This window comes from Scyliorhinus torazame, chromosome 3 (assembly GCF_047496885.1).
Source record: "Scyliorhinus torazame isolate Kashiwa2021f chromosome 3, sScyTor2.1, whole genome shotgun sequence".
NCBI lineage: Eukaryota > Metazoa > Chordata > Chondrichthyes > Carcharhiniformes > Scyliorhinidae > Scyliorhinus > Scyliorhinus torazame.
In genome coordinates this window covers 76,371,343-76,385,013 of record NC_092709.1, presented here as the reverse complement: position 1 = coordinate 76,385,013, position 13,671 = coordinate 76,371,343, and the positions used below count along the sequence as shown (strand labels likewise).

The window sequence follows — 13,671 nt, the reverse complement described above, 5'->3', positions numbered from 1 at the left end:
CATCCCCATGAAATGAATTGAACAAAGGCTTTTGATGCTTACACATTAATTTTTAGTTGCGTTGCAATGCTTACTTTATCCTGCTCGGTAATCTTGCTGCGAGTTTTGTCTGGAACTTGGGGCATACCTTAAGAAAGGAAGGATAGGAAATCTGAAACCTGCTTAACTAACATAAATTGGCAAAACTAATCTCCTTATGGTAGATTAAATTGATTCCGATTAGTTTATTTTTTGAACTCATGACTGGATTATCTGGTTCCAGGATAAACGTGCTCACTTGTTTCATTTACACCAAGATTTGATAAGAATGTATCAGACATATTTGAGTGTGCTGTTGTGTACACAACAGGGGGTTATTTGCTTGGTGTTCATGTTAGCAGGAGACTGGGTATAGGAATATACTCCATCATTCTGAGCTTTATATATGCAAAATGGCTGGGTTGCAGAGCGGCAAGTGCCTCCAAATGCTCTCGGTGCTGCATTTAGCATGAGATCAGGTGCAATGCTTCTAATGTCCTTTCAGATATTTAACAAATAAAGTATATTTTTGCAACAACAAAAAGGCCAAGTGTAGCACCTGTTCTTGTCAGCTTGGATGCAGTATGTCTCTTGTGGGGACCATGAATTGGGTTAAATTTGACTTTGATTTGGTTTTGGAGCAAGTAAGATGGATTAAGGACTTGCCCTGTCCACTCTGTGCATTGGCTTTGTTACTCTAAGAAAGGAATAAAATTTAGCTGCATTCACTATGGGCTTCACTGACCGGTGTTAATGTAAGCCTACTTGTGACACTAGTAAGATTATTATTATTAGAGTCATCAATGAGAAGAAATCTGTTATAACGCGCCAATTTCAAGCTTCAGTGACACACTTGATAAATATGGAGAGAGTTCTGGAGTAGTCAACAACAGGTTACGTTTGTATAATGATTTAGTGGTTAGCACTGCTGCCTCATGGCTCCAAGGATCCGGGTTCGATCAAGGCTCCGGGGTCTGCGTGGGTTTCACCCCCACCCCCCAAAGATGTGCACAATAGGTGGATAGGCCACCCTAAATTGCCCCTTAATTGGAAATAAAAATGAATTGGGTACTCTAAATTTATGAATTTGGTTTGCTGGGAAGGAGAATCATCGATTCCTCTGGTGTGGGCCAGCTACTGACAGGTGGCACGATGAGAATGCTGATCATTGATTAGGGCAGCGCGGTAGCATTGTGGATAGCACAATTGCTTCACAGCTCCAGGGTCCCAGGTTCGATTCCGGCTTGGGTCACTGTCTGTGCGGATTCTGCACATCCTCCCCGTGTGTGCGTGGGTTTCCTCCGGGTGCTCCGGTTTCCTCCCACAGTCCAAAGATGTGTAGGTTAGGTGGATTGGCCATGATAAATTGCCCTTAGTGTCCAAAATTGCCCTTGGCGTTGGGTGGGGTTACTGGGTTATGGGGATAGGGTGGAGGTGTTGACCTTGGGTAGGGTGCTCTTTCCAAGAGCCGGTGCAGACTCGATGGGCCGAATGGCCTCCTTCTGCACTGTAAATTCTATGATAATCTGTGATGACTGTGGGTGCTTACATTCACCCACTTGTGCAATTTTCTAATACTTGTCTGCATGGACAATTCCTGAGTCCTGAGCTTAGAATTGGGCTGCATGTTACATGTTACTGCTGCTTTCTGTTTGCAAGTGCGCAACAGCCTTACTGTCTTGCTGCACTGCTGCTGGAGTCCATGTTGCCCCGAGCAGTTGTGCAGTTTGGTAAATTTGATATTATACTAGTTTTCACTCCTTATATAAATGTTAACTTCCTATTTCTGGAATCGCCCCAGCCCCATAATGAGATACTTAGGAGGCCAAAATTAGCAGTGTGTGGAAAGATGCACACCGCTAATTCGGGCCTCCTAAGTATCACTATTTAATCTCATGGATTCAGCTGACAATGCCTTAAGATCTTGAATTCCCCCGCAAAACCACTCTGCCCCACTTTCATCCTTTTTTAAAATGAGCTCCAATTATGGGGTCATTTAGCGTGGCCAATCCACCTAATTCCGTTGGCGGAATCGAGGCAGGCCCTGGGTTGGTTGATGGGCCCGTGTCGCCCGCCGCACTATAGTGTGGTGGAGGATCCGGGCCCGGAGGGCGACTGTCCGAAGGCTGTCAGCCGCCCAGTGTCGGGAGCGGAGGGTGCACATGAGGCTCTCTGCGGTGGGGTGCAGGGTTCACTCGTGCCTGACACTATGTCGCCCCTCACAGCCTCTGGGGGGACTCCCGGAATCTGGCACATCATAATTGAAGGTTCTTTTGTTATTCTGCCTCCATAGTTGGTTCAGGCATGCCATGTTGGAACCCACCCTCCACCAACACCCCGACTCTCTCCCTCCCCACCACCCTCCTTTCCCTTCTGTTGGTACAGAGGCGAGGGTATCTGGTCTCTCCAGCGCCACGTTTAGTGCTTGTACCGTTTGTTTTTGTCCAACTGTGTTGTGAACTGTTTTAATAATCAGAGTATCTTACCCCCACCCCCTCCCCGTTCGTTGCTACTGAGGGGAGGGTACTCTGTTTCTCCAAAGCAAAATTAGTGTTTGTACCATTTGGCCTTGAATAAATGTTTTATTGTTTTAATAAAAAGATATGGCCAATCCACCTATTCTGCACATCTTTGGGTTGTGGGAGTGCAACCCACGCAGACACAAGGAGAATGTGCAAACTCCACACAGACAGTGACCCCGGCCCAGGATCGAACACGGGTCCTTGGCGCTGTGAGGCAGCAGTGCAAACCATTGCGCCACAGTGCTGCCCCCGACTTTCATTCTTTATGATGCTGCTTAAAATGTACTTTTGGACCAAGCTTTTGTTCATGTGCCCTAATAATGTGTTAACTAACTGTATTTATTCCATGATTCTCCTGTGAAGCACCTTAGGGTATTTTACTACATTAAAGATGGTATGTAAAACCTAACTGTTGTCAACTACTCATCAGTGGCCTTGGCTCTACAGACGACCATTTCCCTCCGATACCTTGTCACTGTTCATGCATGTGAGCCTTGAGGGTGGCAGCTTTGAACATTCCCGATTTGGTGGAAGGAACAATAGGCAAGCCTAAACCTGACCTCACCTCGTGTTTAATACACCCGTGCGTGTGCACATGGTACAGAATCGCAGAGCTGTCACCGTGTGAGGCCACTCAAACCCATTGCACCCATGCCAGCTCTCCAAATGAGCAGTTCACCATGTGCAATTTCACCGCCATCTTTCCGTAATCCTGTATCATGGTAGCAGTTGTTAGCAATTCCCGGCTTGGGTCAGTGTCTGTGCGGAGTCTGCACATTCTCTCCGTGTCTGCGTGGGTTTCCTCCGGGAGTTCCTCCCACAAGTCCCGAAAGACGTTAGGTGAATTGGACATTCTGAATTCTCCCTCTGTGTACCGAAACAGGCGCCGGAGTGTGGCGACTAGGGGATTTTCACAGTAACCTTATTGCAGTGTTAATGTAAGCCTACTTGTTACAATAATAAAGATTATTATTATAATCTCGCATTTCAGATGACTGTCTAATTCCACTTTGAATGTTTCAATTGAACCTGCCTTCATCACACACTTGGGCAGTGTACTTCAGATCTCACGCGCATCTTTCAGAATGATTTCTAGATGGAGGTTGGGACCAGGGTATCCGGCTGTTGCCCCAATCCCCCCTCCAAAATTCTGGAATACGGACGCAAATTGCAGCATTTCCACTATTGCCGATGTGAGGTCAATTAACTCGGCATAGACCAGGGTCAAACCTGCAAACCCATAGGCTTGAAAGCCTCTGCAATACTTACTGGTCAAATCAATTGAGCATCATGGGAGCATTGAAGATTAGTTTTCAGAGTTTGGGAATTTACATTCATTTAAGGGAGAATCAACTCGAAGAAGTAAGTCAATTAGTATGCAAATAGTTTTGAAAAACAAAGGGCCTTGAAATTGTGCTTGGACTGTGGGGATGGGGCTGGAATGCTAGATTTCCTTGAATGAATGTGTTAGTGTAAAAAATCTTGAATTTCAAAGCTATTGATGCAGACTGTATTGTTCTCTTATACTAAAGCAAAGGTTAACGATGAAGGAGCTCAGCCCTCTTTGAAGGTTAACACCCTGGGGCCTCAGTTTGAGAGTGGAGTCATTGTGAAGATCACCAGCACTGAGCCCCTGCTGGGCAGGCAACAAATCAAGGTAAATGTGTGCCCTCGAGCTAACTTTTTAAAAACCAGTTCTCAAGACAGCCTGTGAAACTATTAACATTTTGTCTTTGTCAAAGTCGTTTTCTTAGCATTTAGTCTTCCCCCCTGGATAAATGGGTATGCAACCTGATTGGGAGTTAGTGTGGGCTTCCAAAATGTTCTTTCTTTCCAATACAGTAAAAGTATATTTAAAAAAAGAATCCCTCCACTCGCCCCTATGTCTGGTTTACAAATTTCCGTCTTGTTTATATTTTGTCCCTTCAAAAAGTCTGAATGAGAGCCTTGTTAATCAGGCTTATGGTCAAAAAATTGTAACGGGGGCAGCACGGTGGCGCAGTGGTTAGCATTGCTGCATCACGGCGCCAAATTTCCAGGTTTGATCCCAGCTCTGGGTCTCTATCCATGTGGAGTTTGCACATTCTCCCCGTGTTTGCGTGTGTTTCGCCCCCACAACCCAAAGATGTGCAAGGTGGGAGGATTGACCACGTTAAATTTCCCCTTAATTGGAAAAAATGAATTGGGTACTCACAATTTTTTTTTCTTTTTATAAATTTAAACGGCCCATGAGATCAACCTTCTTTAGAAACCTATAGTCTAATTCCAAAGTTTTTGTTGCAAATCAAACCGATTTTACTTAATATTTTATAAAAAGCTTTTCACTCCATTTCCTTTCTAAAATTCCTTCATCAGAATGTGGACTGGGGCAAACCTCGAATCCAGCCCTTGCCTGCTGCAAATACCAATACCAAAAGGGCTGGTTTAGCACACTGGGCTAAATCGCTGGCTTTTAAAGCAGACCAAGGCAGGCCAGCAGCATGGTTCAATTCCCGTACCAGCCTCCCAAACAGGCGACTAGGGGCTTTTCACAGTAACTTCATTTGAAGCCTACTTGTGACAATAAGCGATTTTCATTTCATTTCATTTTCATTTCAAATTGAATCCAATTCATGGTCCACAAGAGAGACATACCAGATACAGGCATTACACCTGACCTCATGCACATCTTAACCAAAAGGGCGAGAAACGATTAACTCCATTTCTTATACTAGCAACACTGTATAAGTAAAGGCGAAAGATTTGTACGACCTGAAGAGAAACCACTGTGTACTGCAACATCCAGGGATGGCGGGACTGTAATATGGGGAGACATTAACTAGGTTGGGATTGTTCTCGCTGGTTTTCAGAAGAATGAGGGGGGATCTCATAGAGACTTATAACATTTTAACGGGACTAGACAGGGTAGATGCAGGGAAGATGTTACCAACGATGGGTGTGTCCAGAACCAGGGGTCACAGTCTGAGGATTCAGGGTAAACCATTTCGGACAGATATAAGGAGACATCTCTTCACCAAAAGAGTGGTGAGCCTGTGGAATTCATTACCACAGGAAGTAGTTGATGCTAAAACTTTGAATATATTCAAGAGGCGGCTAGACATAGCACTTGGGGAGACTGGGATCAAAGGCTATGGGGAGAAAGCAGGATTAGGCTATTGAGTTGGATGATCAGCCATGATCGTGATGAATGGCGGAGCAGGCTTGAAGGGCCAACGGCCTCCTCCTGCTCCTATCTTCCATGTATCTATGTACATAGCTCAGTAGGCTGGGCACTGTAAACCATGAAGGTTCTCGAGACTTGATCCCAGCTCCTTGCTGAGTTGGTCAGTCTCAGCAAGGACCATAGTAGTGGTGTTAAAACTGGCCTGGGAATGTTGTCAGTGTTTTCATTCCTGTCCAGTGACCTGTGCTGACAGTTTACATGTATAAATACTGGATATGGGGAAAATTTAACTGAGATGTGATGCTTCCTGTAGTTGGATAGCCTGCCAGTCCCTGGCAAGGTTCATGTGAACAGCTGTTCAGGATATAACTGGGCATTCACAAGAAAGTAAGAGTTTGTTGATATCAGCCAGGCAGAAATGAGATTATTGCAATTGACCTCAAGGTCTCTGAGCTAGGAAGCTATGATTCTTGCTGCTGGGTATCCATCGCTCCCTTAATAGAAGATATAGGTGGGCAGCACGGTAGCATTGTGGATAGCACAATTGCTTCACAGCTCCAGGGTCCCAGGTTCGATTCCGGCTTGGGTCACTGTCTGTGCGGAGTCTGCACATCTTCCCCGTGTGTGCGTGGGTTTCCTCCGGTTTCCTCCCACAGTCCAAAGATGTGCAGGTTAGGTCGGTTGGCCATGATAAATTGCCTTTAGTGTCCAAAATTGCCCTTAGTGTTGGGTGGGGTTACTGTGTTCTGGGGATAGGGTGGAGGTGTTGACCTTTCCAAGAGTGGTGCTCTTTCCAAGAGCTGGTGCAGACCCGATGGGCCGAATGGCCTCCTTCTGCACTGTAAATTCTATGATAGACATCAGTGCAAGGATTGTTTGCGGCAGCCGGATGATTGTTTAGCCCACCAACACGAGGAAGAATCTCTTTGATAGATGTCCACCGTGTAACTTTTCCAATCACTCTTCAAACATGTACAGCCCCTGGTGACAATACAGACAAAGAAGATTACTGGGCTTGATTCTAATCTGAGGTGGGTTTGCTAATATCAAGGGGGTAACAGTAGCCATGTTATAACAGGACTCTGGGCTTGTGACCTAAGGTGGCGAAAACCTCTTTTAGACAACTGCTATATAACCTGCCAACATTCACTGGCTGGATGAACATTTGAAAAATTATCCCTTGGTGTGATACCCCAGCAATAATCTAAGTTTCTAAAGAATAGGGTAAAATAGGATCAAATGGAAGGGGGCCGGAGTGAGACAGAAAATATGGCAGTACTGTTAGCGTTGTTTTCTTATTTCAAACGTTTTTGATTACTCCTGTCTAATAAACTGTTTACTTTTCCTCTGAAGAATGCTTTGATGGAGACATCGGAGGTTATGTATGTGGACCTGCTTGAAGGAGATACGGAGGGACACGCTCGGTTTAAAACCCCTGCAGATGCACAAACTTTGATGCGGGCACACAGAGGGATACAGAGCAAGTACAACTGGAAGCTTGAACTTCTCTCAGGTCTGCTTTCATAAATTTTCAATATCTGGTTTCTGGCACAAAATGTTAACTCCATGTAAGAAAATATTTTTAAGTCTTAATTTTATTGCTGGAAGTTGGGAGTTATTCTCCAAAACACGCTATGCTGTGTTAAAATCTAATCTAGCCTTATGGGAAGAATTTCTAAGATTTTTACTGTCTGATATAGATACATAGAAGATAGGAGCAAGAGGGGGCCTTTTGGCCCCTCGAGCCTGCTCCACCATTCATCACGATCATGGCTGATCATTCAACTCAATAACCTAACCCTGCATTCTCCCCATAGCCCGTTCGCTTCAAGTGCTATGTCTAGCCGCCTCTTCAATATATTTCATGTTTTAGCATCAACTGCTTCCTGTGGTAATGAATTCCACAGGCTCACCACTCTTTGGGTGAAGAAATGTCTCCTCATCTCTGTCCGAAATGGTTTACCCTGAATCCTCAGACTGTGACCTCTGGTTCTGGACACACCCACCATCGGGAACATCTTCCCTGCATCTACCCTGTCTCGTCCTGTTAGAATTTTATAAGTCTCTATGAGACTCTGTGAGACATAGTAATGAAAAATCATAAGAATGGAGCGAATTGCCTGTTGAGGGAATGTGTGAGAGTGGGTGATAGGGAGAGGACAAAAGAGGCTGCTGCAGCGAAGGTGGTTTAAACACCTTGGGATGGCACAGTGGTTAGCACTTCTGCCCCACAACGCCAGGCATCTGGTTCAATTCCGGCCTTGGGTAACAGTCTGTGTGGAGTTTGCATGTTCTTCCCATGTCTGCATGGGTTTCCTCTGGGTGCCCCGGTTTCCTCCAACAGTCCAAAGATGTGCAGGTTAGGTGGATTGGCCATGCTAAAATTGCCCTCAGTGTCCAAAAACGTTAGGTGAGGTTACTGGGTTACAGGGATAGGTTGGAGATGTGGGCTTAAGTAGGGTGCTCTTTCCAAGGGCCGGTGCAAACGCGATGGGCCGAATGGCCTCCTTCTGCCACTTCTGACAATTTGTGCACATATACCTGAAGGTTTCTTTGTTCCTGCATCCCCCTCAGAATTGCACCCCTTGGGTTGGAATTTTGCCAAGTGCCTGGTGGTCCCAATGCCAGAGGGGTTAAGTAAGTTGGCCTTGCTAAAATTGCCCAAGCAATTGCTCCTGGGTTATGTTCTGTTAGGTTGAGATTGGATGTGTATCCAGGAGGAGAGGTGGGATTGGGAACTCAGTTCCAAGACTATTGGAATAAGTCAAATTGAATTGTTGCACCTGTCCACTTTTCTGCTACAGCAGAAAGCTTTGGCAAAAGAGAGTGGGAGATTCTTTGTGACACTGAAGGGATAGAAGTCGGTATCAACTGCACATATATAAAGGCTTTCTCCATGCCTGTGAATAATTTCTTAAACTATTCCAAACATTTTAAAAAAAATAAATAAGTACCCAATTAAATTTTTTCCAATTAAGGGCCAATTTAGCGTGGCCAGTCCACCTACCCTGCACACCTTTGGGTTGTGGGGTGAAACCCATGCAAACACAGGGAGAATGTGCAAACTCTACACGGACAGTGACCCAGAGCTGGGATCGAACCTGGGACCTCGGCGCCGTGAGGCAACAGTGCTAACCACTGTGCTGCCCAACTATTCCAAACAATAACAACAACACATTCCAACAAATCAGAGTTAACAGTTTGTACATTTAGTCCCTCCCTCTCCATCCGCCCCAATCCACCCCACGACGAACAGCTCCTCCAATATCGTCATGAATGGCCTCCACCATACCTCAAAACCCTCTTCCGACCCCCTTTAAGCAAAGTTAATCTTTTCCAAATGGAGAAACACATACAGATGCCCCAGCCAGGCCACAACCCCTGGTGGTGTATCCGAACTTCCATTCAAAATAATCCGTCACCGGGTAATCAAAGAGGCGAAGGCCACGACATTGGCTCCCTCCCACTCCAGCAGCTCCAACACTTCCAAGACCCCAAAGATCACCACCATGGGGTCTGACTTCATCCCACTGTCCTTGATAAGGTCCCACACACCGCCTCCCAGAAACTCCCCAACTTCTCACAACCTCAAAGCATGTGAACGTGATTCGCCAGCCCCTGCCCACACTTCTCACACCCATCCATTACCCCCAGGAAGAACCCACTCATCTGAGCCTTGAGTCATGTGTACCCTGTGCACCACTTCAAACTGAATCAAGCCCATTCTAGCACAGGAGGAAGTTGAGTTCACTGGCCACATCGCCTCACACCAGAGCCCCTATCTTATCTCCCTCCCCAACTCCCCCTCCCACTGCCGCTTGATTCTTTCCACCAGCACCTTACCCTGCTCCACCAATCATCCAAATATATCCCGATCCTGCCCTCCCCATCTCATCTGAGAGCAGCAGTTTCTCCAGCAGCATGTACTCCAGTAATTGGGGGCATGTCGGTATCTCCTTACCCGCAATGACCTGCACCTGCCAGTACCTAAACTCAGGCCTTGGGGAGAAAAAGTCAAATCGGAACCTGGGCAGCACATTCATCTTTACCACCTGCACCCTCCCTGCCAATGTTAAGTGCAACGTATCCGCCTTTTAAAGTTCCCCAAAACCTCTTCCACTAACCCTTTCAAGTTCCGCCTATACATTGTGGCCCACTCATGTGTTACCTGAATCTCCAGATACCTAAACCGTTCCCTTGCCAGTTTAAATGGTAGCACCCAAAGTTTGCCCACCGCGTTCACCATGAACACCTCACTCTTTCTGTATTTTACTTCTAGCCGGAAGACGCCCCGAATCTCTCAACAGGCCCATAATTCTGTCCATCCTTTCCAACGGGTCCGACACCAATAACAATAGGTTGACTGCATACAATGATACCTGGTGCTCCCTATCCCTCTCACAATCCCTCGCTACTCAGCCGATGTCCAAAGGGGCTCTGTAGCCAATGCAAATAACAACGGCAACAGCAGGCCCCCTGCCTCGTCCCCATATGCAACCCAACCCCAAACTGATCTTTGTTCATTCGAACACGAGCCATGGGGGATGAATCCAAGCCACAAATTTCAGTCCAAACTCAAACCTTCCCAAAACCTCATCAAATACCTCCACTCTACCCGGTTGAATCCTTCTCCGTGTCCATTGACACAATCACCTCCACCTCCCGTCCCCAGACGGGCTCATAATTACATTCAGCAACCTCCTAAAGTTATTGGAGAGCTGCCTCGTTTCACAAAACTCATTTGATCTTCAGAAACCACCTCCAGGACGCACCCCTCCAACCTACACTCCAACATCTTCGGCAAGACTTCCACATCCGTGTTTAGCAGCAAAATGGGCTTGTGTGGGTCCTTTCCCTTTTTTGGGATCAACAAAATCAACGCCTGAGCTAACGTAGCCGGCAGTTGCCTCACTAAACATACCCACCAGTTGGGGGGCTAACTCCATCACAAACTACTTGTGAAACTCCGCTGGAAAACCGTCTTGCCCCGGGACCTTGCCCAACTGCATCCTACTAACGCACTCCATCACCTCCCTTAACACCAACGGCTCCTCCAATACTTGCCTCTTCACGTCCTCAAACTCTGGGATCTCTGACCCATCCAAAGACTGTCTCACATCCTCCGCCTCCCTCACCAGCTCAGCCCGATACAACCCCTCGTAGAAAGCCGTAAAAGCCTCATTTATGGGCAGCACGGCTGCGCAGTGGTAGCACTGCAGCCTCACGGCGCCGAGGTCCCAGGTTCGACCCCGGCTCTGGGTCACGATCCGTGTGGAGTTTGCACATTCCCCCCATGTCCGCGGGGGCACACCCTCACAATCCAAATAATGTGCAGAGTAGGTGGATTGGCCACACTAAATTGCCCCTGAATTGGAAAAATGAATTGGGTACTCTAAATTTAAAAAAAAAGACCTCATTTATCCTTTCCGTGTCTGACACCACATCCCCCATCTCCGCCTTCACCTGCAAGATTTCCCTCGACGCTGCATGATGCCACAACTGGTGGGCCTACATATGACTCGCCTTCTCCCCGTATTCATAGTGCACCCCCCTTGCCCTCCTTAGCTGCCCCACCGCCTTGCCTGTTTTCAACCGATCAAATTGCCCCTGCAACTTCTTCCTCTGCCAACAGCTCTGTTGTGGGCACCACCAAATATCTCCTCCTTGAAGAATCTAAACCCAAAATCTGTGTCCATAGCTCAAAGCACTAGGGTTGTCTTCACCCTCGTGCTCTTTTCTGTAGGTCCATCAGAAGCAACATCTCATTTTTCCGATGGAGCGACCAAGATAGTACAGCATAGGCTGCACTATGCATTGAAATCAATGCTTTGCAAAGTTGCTAAGGTGCGTTAATAAATAGCCTGCACTATGCATTGAAATCAATGCTTTGCAAAGTTGCTAAGGTGTGTTAATAAATAGCCATGTTGTAAAACACTTCAACAGGTGGCATGGTAGCACAGTGGTTAGCACTGTTGTTTCACACCGCACCAGGGTCCCAGATTCGATTCCCGGCTTGGGCCACTGTCTGTGCAGAGTCTGCATGTTCTCCATGTGTCTGCGGGTTTCCTCCGGGTACTCCGATTTCATCCCACAAGTCCCAAAAGATGTGCTATTAGGTAATTTGGACATTCTGAATTCTCCCTCTGTACCCTAACAGGCGCCGGATTGTGGTGACTAGGGGCTTTTCACGGTATCTTAATTGCAGTGTTAATGTAAGCCTACTTGTGACAATGAAGATTATTAAAATAATTTTTTTTTATTGTTCCTTAATTGGGCAGCTGCTTAAGGCAGTAAGTGCAGCAGTGGAGCAACACAGTGGTTAGCTCTGCTACCTCACAGCACCAGGGACCCGGGTTCAATTCTGCCCTGGGTCACTGTGTGAAATTTGCACGTTCTCCTCGTGTCTGCATGGGGTTCCTCCGGGTGCTCCGGTTTCTTCCCACAGTCCAAAGATGTATAGGTTAGGTGGATTGGTTATGCTAATTTACCCCTCGGTGTCCAAAGATGTGTATGTTAGGTGGGGTTACGGGATAAGGCAGGGGAGTGGACCCAGGTAAGGTGCTCTTTAAGAGGGTTGGTACAGACTGGATGGGCCGAATGGCCTCCTTCTGCACTAGGAATTCTGTGATTCTAACCCTTGGACTCTCCTGAGTTTGCTGTTCTTAGACAAGCCATGGACACTACAAATAGCGCTGGGACCCAAGGACGTTTTTAGTGGAAAATTAGTCGTGGTTCCAGTACTTAGTTTCACCAATGAAGTAAGAATGACTGTGTAGAATGGAGTAAGAATGACTGGATGAGGAGAAGCTATAATTTAGTTCTCTTCTCACCTATCGACATTCGCTATCCAGGGTCTCACAAGTAAAATGGCTTTTTGGGTGGGGTACAGAATGCAAGCCGATCTCCAGGTGCAGCAAAGGTGGAGAATTGTCCAACAACTGAAGAAAGAATAGAATTTAATTCTAATCTTCAAAACAGAGGAGCGGGTCAGCGAGTATCTGTGCAGAGAGCAAGGTTCAGGTTGATGGTCTTTCATCAAAACTCTATTCTAAAATGATTTTGTTGTTTTCATTCTTTTAAAAGGTGACAGTGAACAACGCTATTGGCAGAAGATTTTAGTGGATAGACAAGCAAAACTTAACCGACCACGGGATAAAAAGCGGGGCATGGAGAAGGTAGTTGACAAAAAACGTCGTCCTTTTGAGTATATTGAATGCAGTCAAAAGAAAATGCTCAACCCAATATTTGTGATATTATCATATTTTTCCTCACTAACTGAACTGAGAAAAACAAAAAAGCTGTTAAAACCTCATTTTGTGTTGCAGTTGATTGTCAAAGCTGAAAAGATAATCGTGGCCAAGATGCACAAAGCGGGGAAGCACATACATTTCTCTGATGAAGACTAAAGATAGTCACACCATGTAGTAAATTCTTTCCATTTCTGGATTATTTTATACTTTGAAGAATTTTAGCAGTTGTATCGTGAATACCGATACTGTTTGCAGTATCCAGGGAGATTCTAACGATCATACTCTTAAACACTCGAGTGATACGTTTTAACTTTCTATGAATTATGTAAATTTCTAAGTTTACGATATGTTCTCATTGCTTTGATGTAATGATTTAACAGCCATAGATCCATGATTCCCTTCTGGTATTAAAGCTGCTTAGATGCATTAAAATGACTGATGTGGTTTGATAATCATTTTAAATGTACGCTTTCAAACATAGACCCAGAATTTTGCTATGTGAAACTGTTTAAAATGGACACTTTCTAAACTTTTGTTCATGTTCAAAAATGCCTTTTTACTTTTTGTCAGATCTACATAAATATTTGTAAGTGGTTGATATCGATGATTGAGCCTGAGATGAAATAGATATGAAAATTGAACCATAATAGGAGAATGTGATTTTTGTTTCAGATTTACAATGGCCGGTTCTAACAGGTGACATCTCTGTCTTTGTCTG

General features: G+C 45.8%; 1 protein-coding gene across 2 annotated transcripts in view; it reads left to right on the top strand.

Annotated features, from left to right (window-relative positions):
* The window catches only part of larp7 (La ribonucleoprotein 7, transcriptional regulator), a 42,181-nt gene extending 28,793 nt beyond the window's left edge, over positions 1-13,388 (top strand). For both annotated transcript variants that reach the window (XM_072495878.1, XM_072495879.1), the window contains exons 10-13: positions 4,073-4,197; positions 7,057-7,216; positions 12,787-12,878; positions 13,029-13,388. In XM_072495878.1, the coding sequence (XP_072351979.1) occupies positions 4,073-4,197; positions 7,057-7,216; positions 12,787-12,878; positions 13,029-13,109 (458 nt within the window). In that variant the 3' untranslated portion in view covers positions 13,110-13,388. The remainder of the gene's footprint in view (positions 1-4,072; positions 4,198-7,056; positions 7,217-12,786; positions 12,879-13,028) is intronic.
* Positions 13,389-13,671: the final 283 nt, after the last annotated feature.